Below are 15084 nucleotides of genomic sequence, written 5' to 3'. Positions count from 1 at the left end.
CCATTCTCTGTAAACCCTAGAGATGGTTGTGCGTGAAAATCCCAGTAGATTAGCAGTTTCTGAAATACTCAGACCAGCCCTTCTGGCACCAACAATCATGCCACGTTCAAAGTCACTCAAATCACCTTTCTTCCCCATACTGATGCTCGGTTTGAACTGCAGGAGATTGTCTTGACCATGTCTACATGCCTAAATGCACTGAGTTGCCGCCATGTGATTGGCTGCTTAGAAATTAAGTGTTAACGAGCAGTTGGACAGGTGTACCTAATAAAGTGGCCGGTGAGTGTATATATATATATATATATATATATATATATAATATATATTAGTAGGGCCCTACTAATATCATTAGTAAGCTAACATTAAATATAACACAATAAACCAAAGTATATCAGTAGGAGTTTCCTTAAGTCTTTCTGATAGTTTTCTACAGGCCGGTTTACTACAACAGTAGAATAAAATTCTGAAATTATGGTTTATAGTTTTGGTGTGCCACCCCAAGATTTTAAGTGGCCCCATCTGGCCACCCCTATGAAAAATTTCTGGAGGCGCCACTGCCGCGCCTCATGCAGCTAGCGCGATTCACACTCCGATTACATGCGCTTCTTTTGCGCTTCTTGAGGCACAGACTCACAGACGCACACTAGCACACACACGCAAGGTCTCTCCGGGTCTCTCGCTCTCTCCCTCTCTCCCGTTGCGCGCGCTACACAGTTTGAACATATATATTCACGTAGCCTTTCGAAAACCGGGACATTCAGTGTCCTGGGAGAGTGCATACATTTCCCGGGAGAGGTTATTAAAAAGAAGGACAATCCCGGTAAAACCGGGACAGGTGGCAACCCTAACTCAAACATGCAATGTAAGCGCTTCCCAATGAGAAAATGACAAGACAAGGGTGAAAATCTCGCTCTATGTAGGCTAAATCGCCCTGAATTAAAATGTAAAAACAGATAAAATAATGTATGTGTCGAAATGTTGCGATATTGTTTCATTTAAGTTCATAATTATTCTATAAATGTTATTTAATTTAGCAGCATTACCACGAAGCACCGTGTTTCGATATTTATTTGAATAATACAAAATAAAATAAAAACTTAATTCACAAATTGCATGCCTTGTAAGGATCCAAAGATCCCTGTAGAATTTAATATTGAGTTGAACATTTTGTTCATGACAACAAATTAACATGCGTTTTTTCAGATTATATTTAGTTTTGCTTGGAAAAAGCTGGCCCAAACCAGTTTTATTTCATCAATTATTGAAATAATGAAATATTTAGTAATAAACTTTTATGACAGAAATATCACTAGGCTACATGTAACTTAAATCATTTAATTCCTTCATTATCAACACTGTCTAGAATAGCGATTTAAGTGTGAATTGCGACTTCTCTTTGTGTTAAGTCAGCCTCAGACTCCGATAGCCTGTGGGGGGTTGGAGGGACAGTTGCCGGACAAAGGTGTTAATGTTCCTCTTTCATATGGAGAGTGTCGGATAGCCAGCCTGATGAGCAGGCAAAATTATTGTAAGGATAAATCTGTGTCCAAATGTAGACCCCATATCTTATTAAATTATAAATATTGTAGTTTATTTATTGTAGCCTATTTAAAGTTTTTTTCACACAAAATTTCAATTGAAGTTATTGTAAGGTGAATTCAACAAGGCATGCTGTGTCTTTGAAGCAACAATTAAAGGTTAAATAATTTTTTCGTGATTTGTATGGCTGACACGCAGCGACATATACAGTATTATCAGCTGTATGATGTGCTTTTACCCTGAAATGTTTAATTTCGAGAGAGACCCGGTGCGCGCAGCGAGGGAGACTAAATAAACTTGTTAAAAAGAGATTCAGCGCGAGAGAGGCAAAGAGAAACGCATGTTTTTAATTTAATTATGTTTCTTTGGACAATTTTCGTTTTGTACTGTTTTAATTGTTTAATTTAGCTGTAATTTCTTTGGCAATACAAATTTAAAATGTCGCAAGAATAAGATTAGCCTAGTGTTTCTTATTTTGCATCGCAAAAGAAATAAACTCTAAACCCGATGCAACCCTGTTTTAAATGAAAAAATGTAAACCTTGAAATGTTCGAACTTGGTTTCAAACTTAAGTAATTTTAGTGTTCTTTTACATTACACAATAATTTAGCAGACTAAAGACGAGCTTCTTCATTTTCATTTTCTGATGCAATCGGCTGACAATCTTCCTTCATCAGTTTTTGTCGTTTGTGCAGCGGCTGCGGTTCTACAGGAATGTAGCAAATTTATGTTGTAATGATAATCAAACAAAACTCTTGACTTTAAATAAGTAAACAGATATAAACAGTTACCTATTTAAGCATCAAGGTGGGAAAATATAAACGCTGTAGGCCAACATCGGTTAACAACATGTATGCTACATTGAGATTCGATCTAGGGTCTGTTGAAGCTCCTCGAAGCTCGTGTTGTTGCGTTGATCACTGAGCTACCGTCTGTACGCTGATAAAGTTGTAAAGCCTCATTCATGTAGCCTAAATGTTTTTTATTGCAATGTTTTATGTTGAAATGTTTTCATTATTTATTCAATTACATTTCAGTAGCCTAATTTCAGTATTGTGATTATGAATTATTTTAACTACGTTTCACTTGTTGAATTCTTCTGCTACCAGCTTTCAATCGCTCTGAATCAGCGCGGTGCGGCAGCAGATTACGCATTAGAGAGAATAAACAGGAATAAACGAACACTTTTCAGAGTCTATGATTGTAGCGCCTCTTAGCGGTAAAAGGCAGCAAATACACCACACATTTTACCGCCGCGGTGGAATGGCTGATGTGGGCATTGTCATGGCTTGCCTCGACATTTGCGTTTGAATAGCGCGCGTCCTCCGTGGGCGTGTCAGATTAATGCGTAATGAAGTGTAATGAGCTGGGAAAAAAAATACTGACAGCACTCTCTTTTCATACAGATTGCATAAACTGAGAATATTTGTTTTTTATATAAATTACTTCATTTAAAAGAAGAGAATTTAAGCTTCATAAAGAAAAACCTCTCGTGCCTGTGTGACAAGTAATCGCGGAGTTACAGTTAATCTTAGGACGCGTTTCAGAATGGACTTCACTGACAGAGAGAACGCAGAACTCGCATCATGTTTGTTTTTCTTTATTTGGTGAAAAGCACAACACTTTGTTTTTATTGTGAGTATCCACAAAAAAAATAGAAACTTAACAGGATCTAATGATGTACAACACTTATATGTAAGATCAAAATCAACCGAGTATTTTGAGTCTCTTTTACACTGATAAGAAAAAAAGCGAGACAATCGCGCCGGCGCGATAGCCGACCCCAGGGGGTTAAGGATGACAGACAAGTACTGCAGATTCAAACAGAATATTTTTTTTGTGTGTAGGGTGCTGATGAGACACAGTGGGGGCATTGGGGACATGTCCAAGTCTGGTGGTCCACTCTCCCTTTCACGACAGAGGAGGCTGTCCCTGTCAGTCCTGTCATGGCTGAGGAGGCCGTCCCAGCCAGTCTTGCCATGGATCCTTCATTACACTCGTATTCCTATCTCTATTTATTTTGCCTGTGTGCTCTGTTTTGTGCCAGATTGCTGTGGATGTTTACCCTGTCTAAGTGGTCATGTTCTTTCGTGTCTGTTCATGCCTGCCGTTTCTGTGTCCTGTGCCCCAGTCCTTCTGCAACCTGCCCTGGACTGTATTAGATCTCCTTCAACCTTTTGCTGCAGAATATGCACCATGCCTAATCAGCTGAACTGGAATCCTTGATCAGTGTTCATTGATGTTCTATATACATACAAAGATTTTCAAATGCAACATTGGTCTTTCTGAAAAAAAATAGGGCACTTTTTGACAATTTGTCAATCGATCAGTATTTAATGATATTCATTGATGTTCTGCATACATAAAAGGATATTCACATTGGCCATTTCATTTTTCAGGTTTGTTGAAGCTAAGACACTTGGTGAGCAAGTTAACCAGATCAGGATCAGAGTCAGTAAGTAAACTCTACACCTTTTTGTAGCCAGATTTGGACACTTGTCATTTAGCATATACATTTAATCCAGTTCAATTTATAGGTTGTGATTCAAGGGGGGGAAAACAATATATATATTTCAATAACATTTCAACAAACAATATATTTCTACTTATAAAGTATTAGTACTTTACAAAACCACATATTAATGCCTTATTCTGCATGACCATACATCCCTTAAAGTCCCCATGAAATCAAAATTGACCATACTGACTTTGTTTGCCTAAATTGATCGTTTTGTGCTGAACAATTCATCCATGCAAGTCAATCCACACAAAAAAAATTTTTGGCTTCGTAATCTTTAATCAAATTTTGAAAATGCCCCTCCCCTCTGCCTTGGAGGACCTTGCCCGATGACGTAGGCTTTAAGGTTTGGGTGTCTGCTTAACATCCGTAACCACGCCCCTCCAACTGACAGTAGACAGGCTGAATGAAAACACCTACTTTTCTAGATCCAATCAGGTGCTAGTTGGGAAAAAAGCCACGCCCACTATTTTGCCTCATTTAGTATTCCGTTTCTCTCGGAAATACGTCACAACACTGGAGAAAAGTCGTTTGCAACTTCCGGTTCACGGGGACTTTAAAGGGTTAGTTCACCCAAAAATGAAAATTACCCCATGATTTACTCACCCTCAATCCATCCTAGGTGTATATGACATTCTTCTTTCAGATCGGAGTTATATTAAAAAAAAAAAGTTCTGGCTCTTCCAAGCTTTATAATGGCTATATCAAGCTTTATTAAATTAATTGCCGGTTTCTGTTAAAAGTCCATAAAAGTGCATCCATCCAGGATAAAAGTGCTCCACACGGCTCCGGGTGGTTAATAAAGGCCTTCTGAAGCGAAGCGATGTGTTTGTGTAAGAAAAATATCCATATTTAAAACTTTATCGACTAAAATAACTAGCTTCCAGCAGACGGCCTACGCAAGTCAACTTACGCCAAAAGAGTAACACTTGACGATGTATGACGTAGGACAGGGCTATTCAACTAGCTTCATTCGAGGGCCGGATTATCAAATCGAAAAGTTGAGGTGGGCCTGAGGTTGGTTTGGGGGTTTAGCTTATTTATTGAAACATAACAGTTTCAATAAATAAGTTAAAGTAAACCTAAAATAGTAAGGTATTTACTTGGAAATGTGGTACCCAACAGTATGCAGATATATAAGACCATAATAAATAAATAACTTGATAATTAACAGCTGTACAACTATTTTCCTTGGAACAAATAAATAAATTATACAAACTCATAGCTATTGGTAAGAAATAAGAATAATTTTATTTATAATTGTTATGCTTAAATGAAAATATTCTGACAGTGAGACTTGATAACAACAGGCTACTCACTCCCACTGTATAAAAAATGCCTAAACAGGTTAAAAACTATACGCACCTTTACAAAGAAACTGACATAATTTCATAACAAAAATTAATTATATATTCCTCTACCCACCTAATAAATCTAATGCAATATAAATGACTATAACATAGTATTCAATATAAATATTCCACATTTCTGCCCAACCCATGGTAAATTACGACCGTACATTCATGGTAAATGTTTGTAAGGGTGGTGATTAGGGGATTTAAAGTCTTCTAATTTCGTTCATGACACAATGTTTCTCCTAATTTCGTTCATGACACAATGTTTCTCCTGCTTTCCTCATCAGTCTTGTTGGGAATGTTTGCTGTTTCATCCGATTTAATACTAGTTAAATCATCGAGTGATTTGTGGTTTGTTACAGAGAGGTGTCTGTCGAATTGAAACGCTTTCCACTGGTTGTCGTAACGCTGTTTAAAGGGATACTTCACCTCTGGAAAGATGAATGTGTATTTAAAATGGCTCATTTATGTAGAAGAAATGTGAAATTATTTTTTAATTTGGAGCTTTCTAGACTGAGAAAAGCCAGAAAATGTATTTTTGGCTTATGTGGATGAAAGACAACAACTCCCAGAATGCACTTGCTTCGCTGCCCTAGGAGGTCACGCCTACCGGTAACAGAGCGCAGTAGTTAAACAACAAGTCTAGGCTACTAGTGAGTCTCCGTGATGAGTCTGCCGGAAAATGTGTTTCGAGATCGCCCAAAATGTCCGGGATTTGGCTTTTGCGTTCTACAGTCGCCATTCATTATGTTTACTGTGGCGAGCAGGACGAGGCTAGGGCCGCGGGAGAACGGCGCGAGGCCGGTGGCGTGATTACCGATGAGCGACACCTGTGAGACGCACCGGTCTCGTATCTCTCACGGAGGAGCGGGAATTTTCTTAGCAATGTTAAAACGCACATCAATCGATCACTTGTTTAGCGTTCATGTAAACACTACATTCAGATTCACCAATCGGAATGAATTCAGTTAGATTGAAACAAAAGGTGTGCATGTAAACAAAGAATGGCGACTGCAGAATGCAAAAGCTGAATCCCGGACATCGACGGCCGGACATGTCCGGGAAAAAGAGGATGGTAACCCCTACTACTCAGCTTTCTCCACAGAACAAGAGCCTGCTAGCTTAGCTTCCAAAAAAAGATGGCTGACACTATGTGTACATTCTGTGAGTGAGATCCCACCCTCTATGGGCGAGTTGAGAATAGGGCTGCAGCTATCGATTCTTTTTGTAATCAATTAATCTAGCACTTAATTGATCGATTAATCGAGTAATCGGATAAAACATTTTTTGTGTTTTTAAACAACCAAAACAAATAATGCATAACGAAAATGATGTGGCTGTAAAATGATCAAGCATTTGGCTTTTATTTATCAAAAAACAAAACAAAAAAAAACTGGTATTTATTCCAACTCCAACATTTGGCTCCAAAACTAAGCCTATTTATTGCAATTTTTACCCATTTAGTATAAGTGCCAACAATGTTCTATAGATGCTCAATTACTTTGGTAGCCGATTAAAATGTCTTCCCCAAAAGTACGAGTGGATTTGGAGAAGCAGGCTGGGGAATTTCAATTTTTGTTGTTGTCTGTAACTATTTGGAAGACGTGTCATACAAACAAGGTCTCGCAAAGACTGCAATACAATATTTGATCCTCCATCACGTCGCGGTGTATACACTGAATGGATGCTGAAATTATTGTTGCGTGCGTGGCTACATAAAAGTTTAAGCATATGTGATGCATTGCCGCAATTGATCTGACTGGCGCGTGAGAGAGACGAGGGTGCGTGTGTGTGAAGGGGTTCTTTTTTTAGGCTATACTCTCTTGCAATTGAACGTGAATACGTTTACTACTTAAAAACATCAAAGCTAAACATCATATCTAGTCAAACCGCATCACGACATCGCTACAAATACAGTATGGGATTAAAATCAGCGAACATCAATGTATCATAGGCTTATGGTGTGTTCACACCGAACGCAAATTTAATTATTTGCGCGAGTAGATTACATACAAAGTCAATGCAAAGACGCGAATAGACGCATCATTTGCACCGGGCGTCGCGACTGACGCGAATTGGGCTACGCGTTTGCCGCGAACGTCTTCCGCGCAAGTTGAAAAATTTGAACTCGAGCGAATGTTCAAGCGTCTAACTAGATGCGATAAACGCGCATTTGACGCTCTATACGCGTTCAGTGTGAACACCATTAGTTTACCTTGTTTCAGCGACGCTTGGTGAAACAGCATGGAGTGGATGTTTTCGGTTCAGATGCTGAATCATTGAACTGTTGTGGTATGCCAGGTCTACTTTGCAGTAGACACATTGCACCTTGTTCTCTTCCTTTTTATGTAATGATCCCAAACTTTAGACATTCTCTGCCGTTTATGGACTCTGCCATCGCGCCAACTAAATTCAAAATGTATCACGCGCTATAGTATAGATCCCTGCGCGTATAGTGCACGTCATAGGAATTTAACGAGGCTTCGAGGCAGAGTTATTGCCTCGAGGAATTTTTGTAATCGAGTTAATCGAGTAACTCGATGAATCGTTTCAGCCCTAGTTGAGAACATGCGGAACAGCCCCTATTACTGACTGTAGTCTTTAGCCTCTGGCCAAAAAATCCTCCGATGATTTTTGCGTCATCGGAGGATTTTTTCCAGACAAAAAATACATAAATCTCTCGTCTCAGGGGGATATGAGGGTGGAAAGCATGGTAATTTGAAAATACTACAGGTTTTCTACTAATACAAAGCTTAATGCTAAATCCTGAAGTATTCCTTTAATAATAGTGTCCGGGACCGGGACCGAGAAACCGCTTCAGATGATTCAGTGACAGAATGAATCCAAATAGTTTTAGACCGTTATGCAAGTGTGTTTAGAAAGAATCGAACCGAAAGAATGAATAATTCACGAATGATTGGTATCGCTGGTTCAGTCGATAGAAATACGGGACACTTATAATAACGTCTCAGGTTACGACTGTAACCATCGTTCCCTGAGAAAGGGAACGAGACGATGCGTCGATGACGCTTTGGAACTAGTCCAATGGAAGGAATGAACGTCACGGGCGGGTGACTTCATGACCAGGAAGAGATAAGAGCGCATCCGGTGCAACCGGCATTAGCTTAGAAAATTGCCGAAGCAAGTCGATCACCGGGATGGAGGAAGTATGGCAGGGCGACGCATCGTCTCGTTCCCTTTCTCAGGGAACTATGGTTACAGTTGGAACCCCTCGCAATGTGTCGATGGCGCTTTGGGAACGAGAATACCCAAATCGCCAAACTTTCAAATGCCTGAGTGTCAGCCTGTTGTCATCACTACACTAAGGACCTGAGACCTTGGGGAAGCGTCCAGGTCCAAGCTATAAAATCTGATGAATGTGAGCGGTGAGGACCAGCCTGCCGCATCACAAACGTCTTGGAGAGAATTCCAGATAATAGAGCTTAGAAGCCATACTCCTAGTGGAATGAGCCCTGACCACCAAATGGTTGGTCAGAGGACTCACAAGCAAGAAGAATAGTCTCGACTATCTATTGCTCAATAGGTTGGATTTTCTCCACAGAGAAGTCCGATGAACATAAGTGTCCAGTGCTCGCACTGGGCACAAGAGGTTCAGCTTTTCCTGGTCCGATAAACGGGGGAGGACAGAACCCGCAGCACAATAGGCCTCGGATAATGGTAGGCACCTTAGGAACATGGAATATACACCTTTGGGTAAGAATGCCTTGGCCATCCCCGGTACACTCAAGGCAGGTGGGGACCGAAAGGGCCTGAAGGTCTCCGACTCTAAAAGGGACGAAATAGCTACCAGAAAATAGTCTTAAAAGAAAGAAACTTCTCTTAGACCAAATCTAAGGGCTCGAAGGGAGCCCCAGAAAGGCCTTCTAGAACTATTGCAAGGTCCCAAGCCGGCACCCTAGTGCAAGTTGAAGGCCTCAGCCTCAAAGTGCCACGAAGGAAACGAGTGATCGGGGGTCTCGATCCAAAAATGTACCACCCACCAGGGCATGGAAAGCCGCAATGGCCGCCACGTATACCTTAACCGTGGAAGGACATAGACCTGATACAAAGCGTTCTTGCAGAAACTTGAATACTGTGTTTACTGAACAGTTAACCGGATCCCACTGACGCTGGTAACACCAAGAAGTGAAAAACTCTCCAAAAAGTGAATATAGTTTCCTCGTAGCGGGAGCTCTGGAGCTTAGAATCGTCTCAACAACCTCGGTTGAGAGACCACTCTCTATGAGTTGGGGCCCCCTCAGAGGCCAAACCCACAGTTTCCAAATCCCCTGCCGGGGGTGCAATATTGCATCCCCTGCCTGAGACGGAAGGTCTCTCCTGATCGGGATCTCCAAGGGAGGGCCGTCGCAGAGAAGAATTAGGTCTGCAAACCAAATTCGGCTCAGCCAGGGTGGTGCTACTTAGCAGTAGGCTTATTCCATCCTGGCGGATTCACTCCAGAACTCCTGGGAGCAGAGCAACAGGAGGGAATGCGTACAGACGTAGCCTCGGCCACGTCTGCACCATAGCATCCAGCCCCAAGGGGGCTGGTTGAGTGAGGGAGAACCAGAGTGGACAGTGTGTCGTATGCTGAGACGTGAACAGATCCACTTCTGCCTGGCCGTAAAACTCCCATATTTGCTCCACCGCCTCGTGGTGGAGTCTCCAGTCCCCTGGCTTCAGCCCCGGCCTCGACAGGGTGTCTGCTCCAATATTCTGGCCCCCGTAGAATATACACTGCCCTCAGAGAGCGTATTTTCCAGATAGAGGGACCAAAATAAGAGGCCACCAATGTGTTGTCTGTGGGACAAGAACCAGAGTTTCCTCCATATAACCAAGGCGCGGGGATACTGCCGCGTGATCTTGATCGTACGGAGTGGGGTTCCCCTCGAGGAGAACCCTCTGGTCCTGAGCAACCACTGTAAAGGTCTCACATACAGCAGGTCAAAGGGTATCACATTGGACGCTGCTGCCCTGAGGCCTAACAGTCACATGATGGCCCCTCAGGTCTGGGAGGAGATGTCTCAACGCATTGAAGACGGCCATCATCTCTAGGCAATTCCTGTGCCAAGAGAGATGATGACTCCTCCACAAGCCCTGAGCTGAGCGACCTTCCAATACCGCTCCCCAGCTGGTGAGGTAAGCATCTGTCGAGATAGCAACTCGATGGCAAAGAGCTCCCAACACCGGAACCTGGGACAAGAACCAGTGTTTCCTCCATATAACCAAGGTGCAGGGATACTGCCGCGTGATCTTGATCATACAGAGTGGGTTTCCCCTCGGGAAGAACCCTCTGGTCCTGAGCCACCACTGCAAAGGTCTCACGTACAGCAGGCCAAAGGGTATCACAATGGACGCTGCTGCCCTGAGGCCTAACAGTCTCTCGAACTGTTTCACAGTGTGTGACTGGCCTAGCTTTAGCTCTTTTGTGGCAGTAAGGATAACAGCTACACGAGCGGGCGACAGAACGGCTCGCATCGTGACTGAGGTCCTCTGTACGGGAGAAAGCACACTCTTCTTGGCATTGAGCCTCAACCCCAACCTTCACAAATAAGCGAGGACGACATCTCGATGCCGAACCGCTAACTTTTCTGATTCCGCTAGAATCAGCCAGTCGTCTATGCAATTCAGAATGCGTATGCACTGCAGCCTGGTGGGGCCAGAGCTGCATCTACGCGCTTCGTGAATGTGCGGGGTGATAGAGCTAGACCGAAAGGAAGTGCCTGATACTGGTGTTCTTTGCCCCTGAAAGAAAACCTCAGGAACCTCCTGTGCTGAGGGAGGATGGAGATATGGAAGTATGCATCTTTTAGATCTATCTCGGATCTGATTTGAGTCACGATCTGTTTGAGTGTCAGCATCTTGGACATGGGCATCCGAGGACCCCTTTAACATTAATCACACAGAATATTAGGCTGCCGGTTCGGCCCTTTAAGACCTGCTAGGACCCAATACATTGTTTGTAAAAAGAAATCAGATGTGTTCCAAAGTTCACTAATGTGGACTGTGGAATGAAGTGAGACATGTGTCAGAGAGAGGGTTGTGCTGCCCGAATATGTGTCGCCTCTTATCAATGTCTGCTGACTAAAAAGGGAAGCATAATGCACATGTACTGGTGCATGATGACCTGTCAAAGGATATCGTACTCGGTTACTAACGTAACCTCGGTTCTCTCTAGAGAGGGAACGAGTATTGCGTAAGTTTAGCTTACACTACGGGAAAGATTCATCTTCTCGAGATATTGAAGCCAAAAAATTATCCTTAATTTTGTATTCATTGTCAACGCAGTGCAGCAGCTAGCAGACCTAGAGCAGGCAGTCTTGCGTGCTCATTGGCTGCCCTGCGGGCATCTGATGCAGCCTACCAGTGAGCCCCGCGTGACGTCACGCCCAATGAAGGGCGCCCGCGCCTTCATAGCGTCATAGCCCGCCAGAATGGGCGTGGCTTAGCGTATAAAAGAAGGGGCTGTAGGCTGAATTCCCTGGTTTTCGTCGACTGAAGCGAAGTCACTCGTGGCGCGAGCACGGCCGGTTACGCAATACTCGTTCCCTCTCTAGAGAGAACCGAGGTTACGTTAGTAACCGAGTACGTTCTCTTACGAGAGGTTCTCTCGTATTGCGTAAGTTTAGCTTACGCTACGGGAACTTTTTGTCAACGCCGTGCGCGCCAAGCAACCACCCATGAGTCGCCGAGGTTTCTCGGGGAACTCAATAAGTGGAAAAATAAGGTGGCCAGCCACGCGGGCCATCACTCGTACATAAGCACACATAGGGAATACAGAGCAGAGCACTGGTCTGTATAAGCATATAGCACATCCCTACTAGTGCAGCTCAACCAGGAGAGCTGAGTCCCGTGATAGTGGTCTGTGCATGATATATCTGGGCAGAACACACAACTCGCTTAGACTGACAGAAGTTTAGCCTGCAGGGCGGGAACTTCTAGGTTATAGAACCTGACAAAGGTAGACGGGGAGCTCCAGCCCGCCGCTACACATATGTCGTGGATAGAAATCCCGCTGGACCACGCCCACGATGAGGCCATGCCTCTAGTGGAATGAGCCCTGATGCCCAGAGGGCATTGCAGACCTTTTGACGCGTAAGCGGCCACTATAGCGTCCACTATCCATCTGGACAGAGTCTGTTTCGAGGCAGCGAGACCTTTGGTTCGCCCACCAAACGAAACAAACAGCTGCTCCGTGCGCCTGAAAGAGGCGGAGCGCGTAGTGTAAAACCTCAGCGCCCTGACCGGGCAAAGGAGATTCACGTCTGTCTCACTGTCTGACGCTTGCAGAGCCGACAGTGAAATGACTTGCGCTCTGAAAGGAGTGCCCATCACTTTTGGAACATAGCCATGTCTAGGTTTGAGGATGACTTTAGAGTCATTCGGCCCGAACTCAAGACACGTCGCGCTGATTGACAGCGCGTGCAGGTCCCCCACACGTTTGACTGATGACAGTGCGGTCAGAAAAACGTTTTTTAGTGATAGGTATTTCAACTCCACGGAGTCTAGTGGCTCAAATGGGAAGGCTTTCAGGGCCTCGAGGACCAAGGAAAGATCCCACATAGGAACCGACGGGGGGCGCGGCGGATTCATCCTTCTAGCTCCCTTAAGGAAGCGGATGACCAGCTCATGTCTTCCCAGTGACTGGCCGTGCGTCGATTCTGAGAACGCCGCCACGGCCGCCACATAAACTTTGAGCGTTGATGGGGACCTCCCCTTATCCATCAGCTCTTGTAGGAAAGTGAGCAGATGCGCAACCTCGCACGTCCGCGGGTCCAGATCTCTGTCGGTGCACCACTTGGAGAACACCGACCATTTAGACGCGTAGAGCCTTCTCGTGGAAGGAGCTCTAGACTGCGTGATCGTGTTCATCACTCTTTCTGGCAGGGCAACGAGTACCCCTTGATCAACCATGCGTGCAGAGACCAGCGCTCTGGATGGGGATGCCAGATCGAGCCGCGAGCCTGAGAGAGGAGATCTGCCCTCACCGGAATAGGCCATGGAGCTGCATGTGACAGCCGTGCTAGTTCCGGGAACCAATTCTGATTCTCCCAGTGCAGAGCTATGAGGAGCACCGAGTGGCGCGTTTCCCTGATTCTCTTGATCACCTGTGGTAACAGGGAGACCGGAGGGAAAGCATACGGTGGGAGGCTGGGCCAGACCTGGGCCAGCGCGTCCTCGTTCTTCGAAAAGAACATCGGGCAATGAGCGTTGTCTTTTGACGCAAATAGGCCGACTTCCGCTCTGCCGAATAGGCGCCACAGTTTCTGGACCGTTTGGGGGTGCAGGGACCATTCTCCTGGGGGAACGTTGTCCCTGGACAGTTTGTCTGGGCCGTCGTTCAAATGGCCAGGCACATGCGCCGCCCTCAGCGAGCGCAGGTGCATCTGGGACCAAATAAGGATGCGTTCCGTCAGATTGCAGAGGTTTCTGGATCTGACACCGCCCTGACGGTTTACATAGCACAATGTTGTCCGAGCGGACAACAAGACCACAGACATGTTGTCCGAGCGGACGAGAACATGATGGTCCTGTATGAACGGGAGGAAGCGCTTCAGCGCGTTCTCGACCGCTATCATTTCCAGACAGTTTATGTGAAAACACTTCTCTTAGTCTGACCACTGGCCAAAGGCCGGTCTGCCTTCGAACAGCGCGCCCCATCCGAGTTGGACGCGTCTGTCGAAATGACTTTCCGATAAGAGATGGTTCCCATCATCACTTCCTGCTGGTACCAGTCGGCTACTAACCAGGGCTGCAAAGCCGCTATGCAGGTCTGAGTCACTCTGATTTTCTGGCCGCCAGAAACCCAGGCTCGGCGAGACGCTCGAGCATTCAACCAGCGTTGGAGCGGGCGCATGCGCAGTAGGCCCAGCTGGAGCACCGCTGCCGCTGAAGCCATACAGCCCAGCATCCTTTGAAACGTTTTCAAAGGGAGAAAGCTGCCCTTCTGGAAAGACGCGGCTAGGCGGCGAACGGCGCGCGCGCTGTGTCGACAAACGAGCCGTCATGGCCACAGAATTCAGTTCTATTCCTAAAAAGGAAATTGACTGACTGGGCATTAATGAGCTCTTGGTCCAGTTGACCGTGAGACCCAAGCTTTCCAGGTGACTGAGAAGCACTGTTCTGTGAGATAACAGTTCCGTCTCTGACTGTGCCAATATCAGCCAATCGTCCAGATAGTTCATTATTCGCAGCCCCTGAGTTCTCAGGGGGGCGAGCGCCGCGTCCATGCACTTCGTAAATGTACGGGGTGCTAGAAGTCTCGCGTAGCCAGACCTTCAGACTGACGGCTGAAGGTCTGGAATTCATAGCAGCTTTCTTTGGCCAAGGCCCGCCCATAAGGCCGTTTGACCGACATGTCAAACAACCAATTACAGTTCGTTTCGTTCAGCGTCACGTTTCGGTGCGTGGAAATGTCCCCACAATAACAGACCGGCGTGCAACAAGTCAGTCAGCATAGAAAATCAAAGAAGGAGAAGAAAACTTCAAGAGTCTATGCCGTGAACCTCGCATACTTTTGAGAATCCTACGTTCAGCTGATCTTGATAAATGCTCATTGTCACTCATGTAAACACAACAGTTTTTCTTCCGCAATCACACGTCTGCGCTTTGTTTCCCGGCGGACCGAAAATAAACGCGACACTCGCACCCCCGGAAATCCGATAAAATTCA

The 15084-nt window shown here is 45.0% G+C and overlaps 1 protein-coding gene across 1 annotated transcript in view; it reads left to right on the top strand.

Moving 5' to 3' along the window:
• Window positions 1-15084, top strand: part of LOC130088936 (kinesin-like protein KIF6) — a 186635-nt gene that overhangs the window by 108500 nt on the left and 63051 nt on the right. Inside the window, exon 16 of the mRNA XM_056255951.1 lies at window positions 3939-3994. Within this exon, the coding sequence (XP_056111926.1) occupies window positions 3939-3994 (56 nt within the window). The remainder of the gene's footprint in view (window positions 1-3938; window positions 3995-15084) is intronic.

The sequence above is a fragment of the Rhinichthys klamathensis genome, unplaced genomic scaffold (genome assembly GCF_029890125.1).
Source record: "Rhinichthys klamathensis goyatoka isolate OS25496 unplaced genomic scaffold, OSU_Roscu_1.1 h1tg000123l_1, whole genome shotgun sequence".
NCBI lineage: Eukaryota > Metazoa > Chordata > Actinopteri > Cypriniformes > Leuciscidae > Rhinichthys > Rhinichthys klamathensis.
The sequence above is the reverse complement of the archived record's forward strand: the minus strand, read 5'-3'. Positions and strand labels throughout refer to the sequence as shown.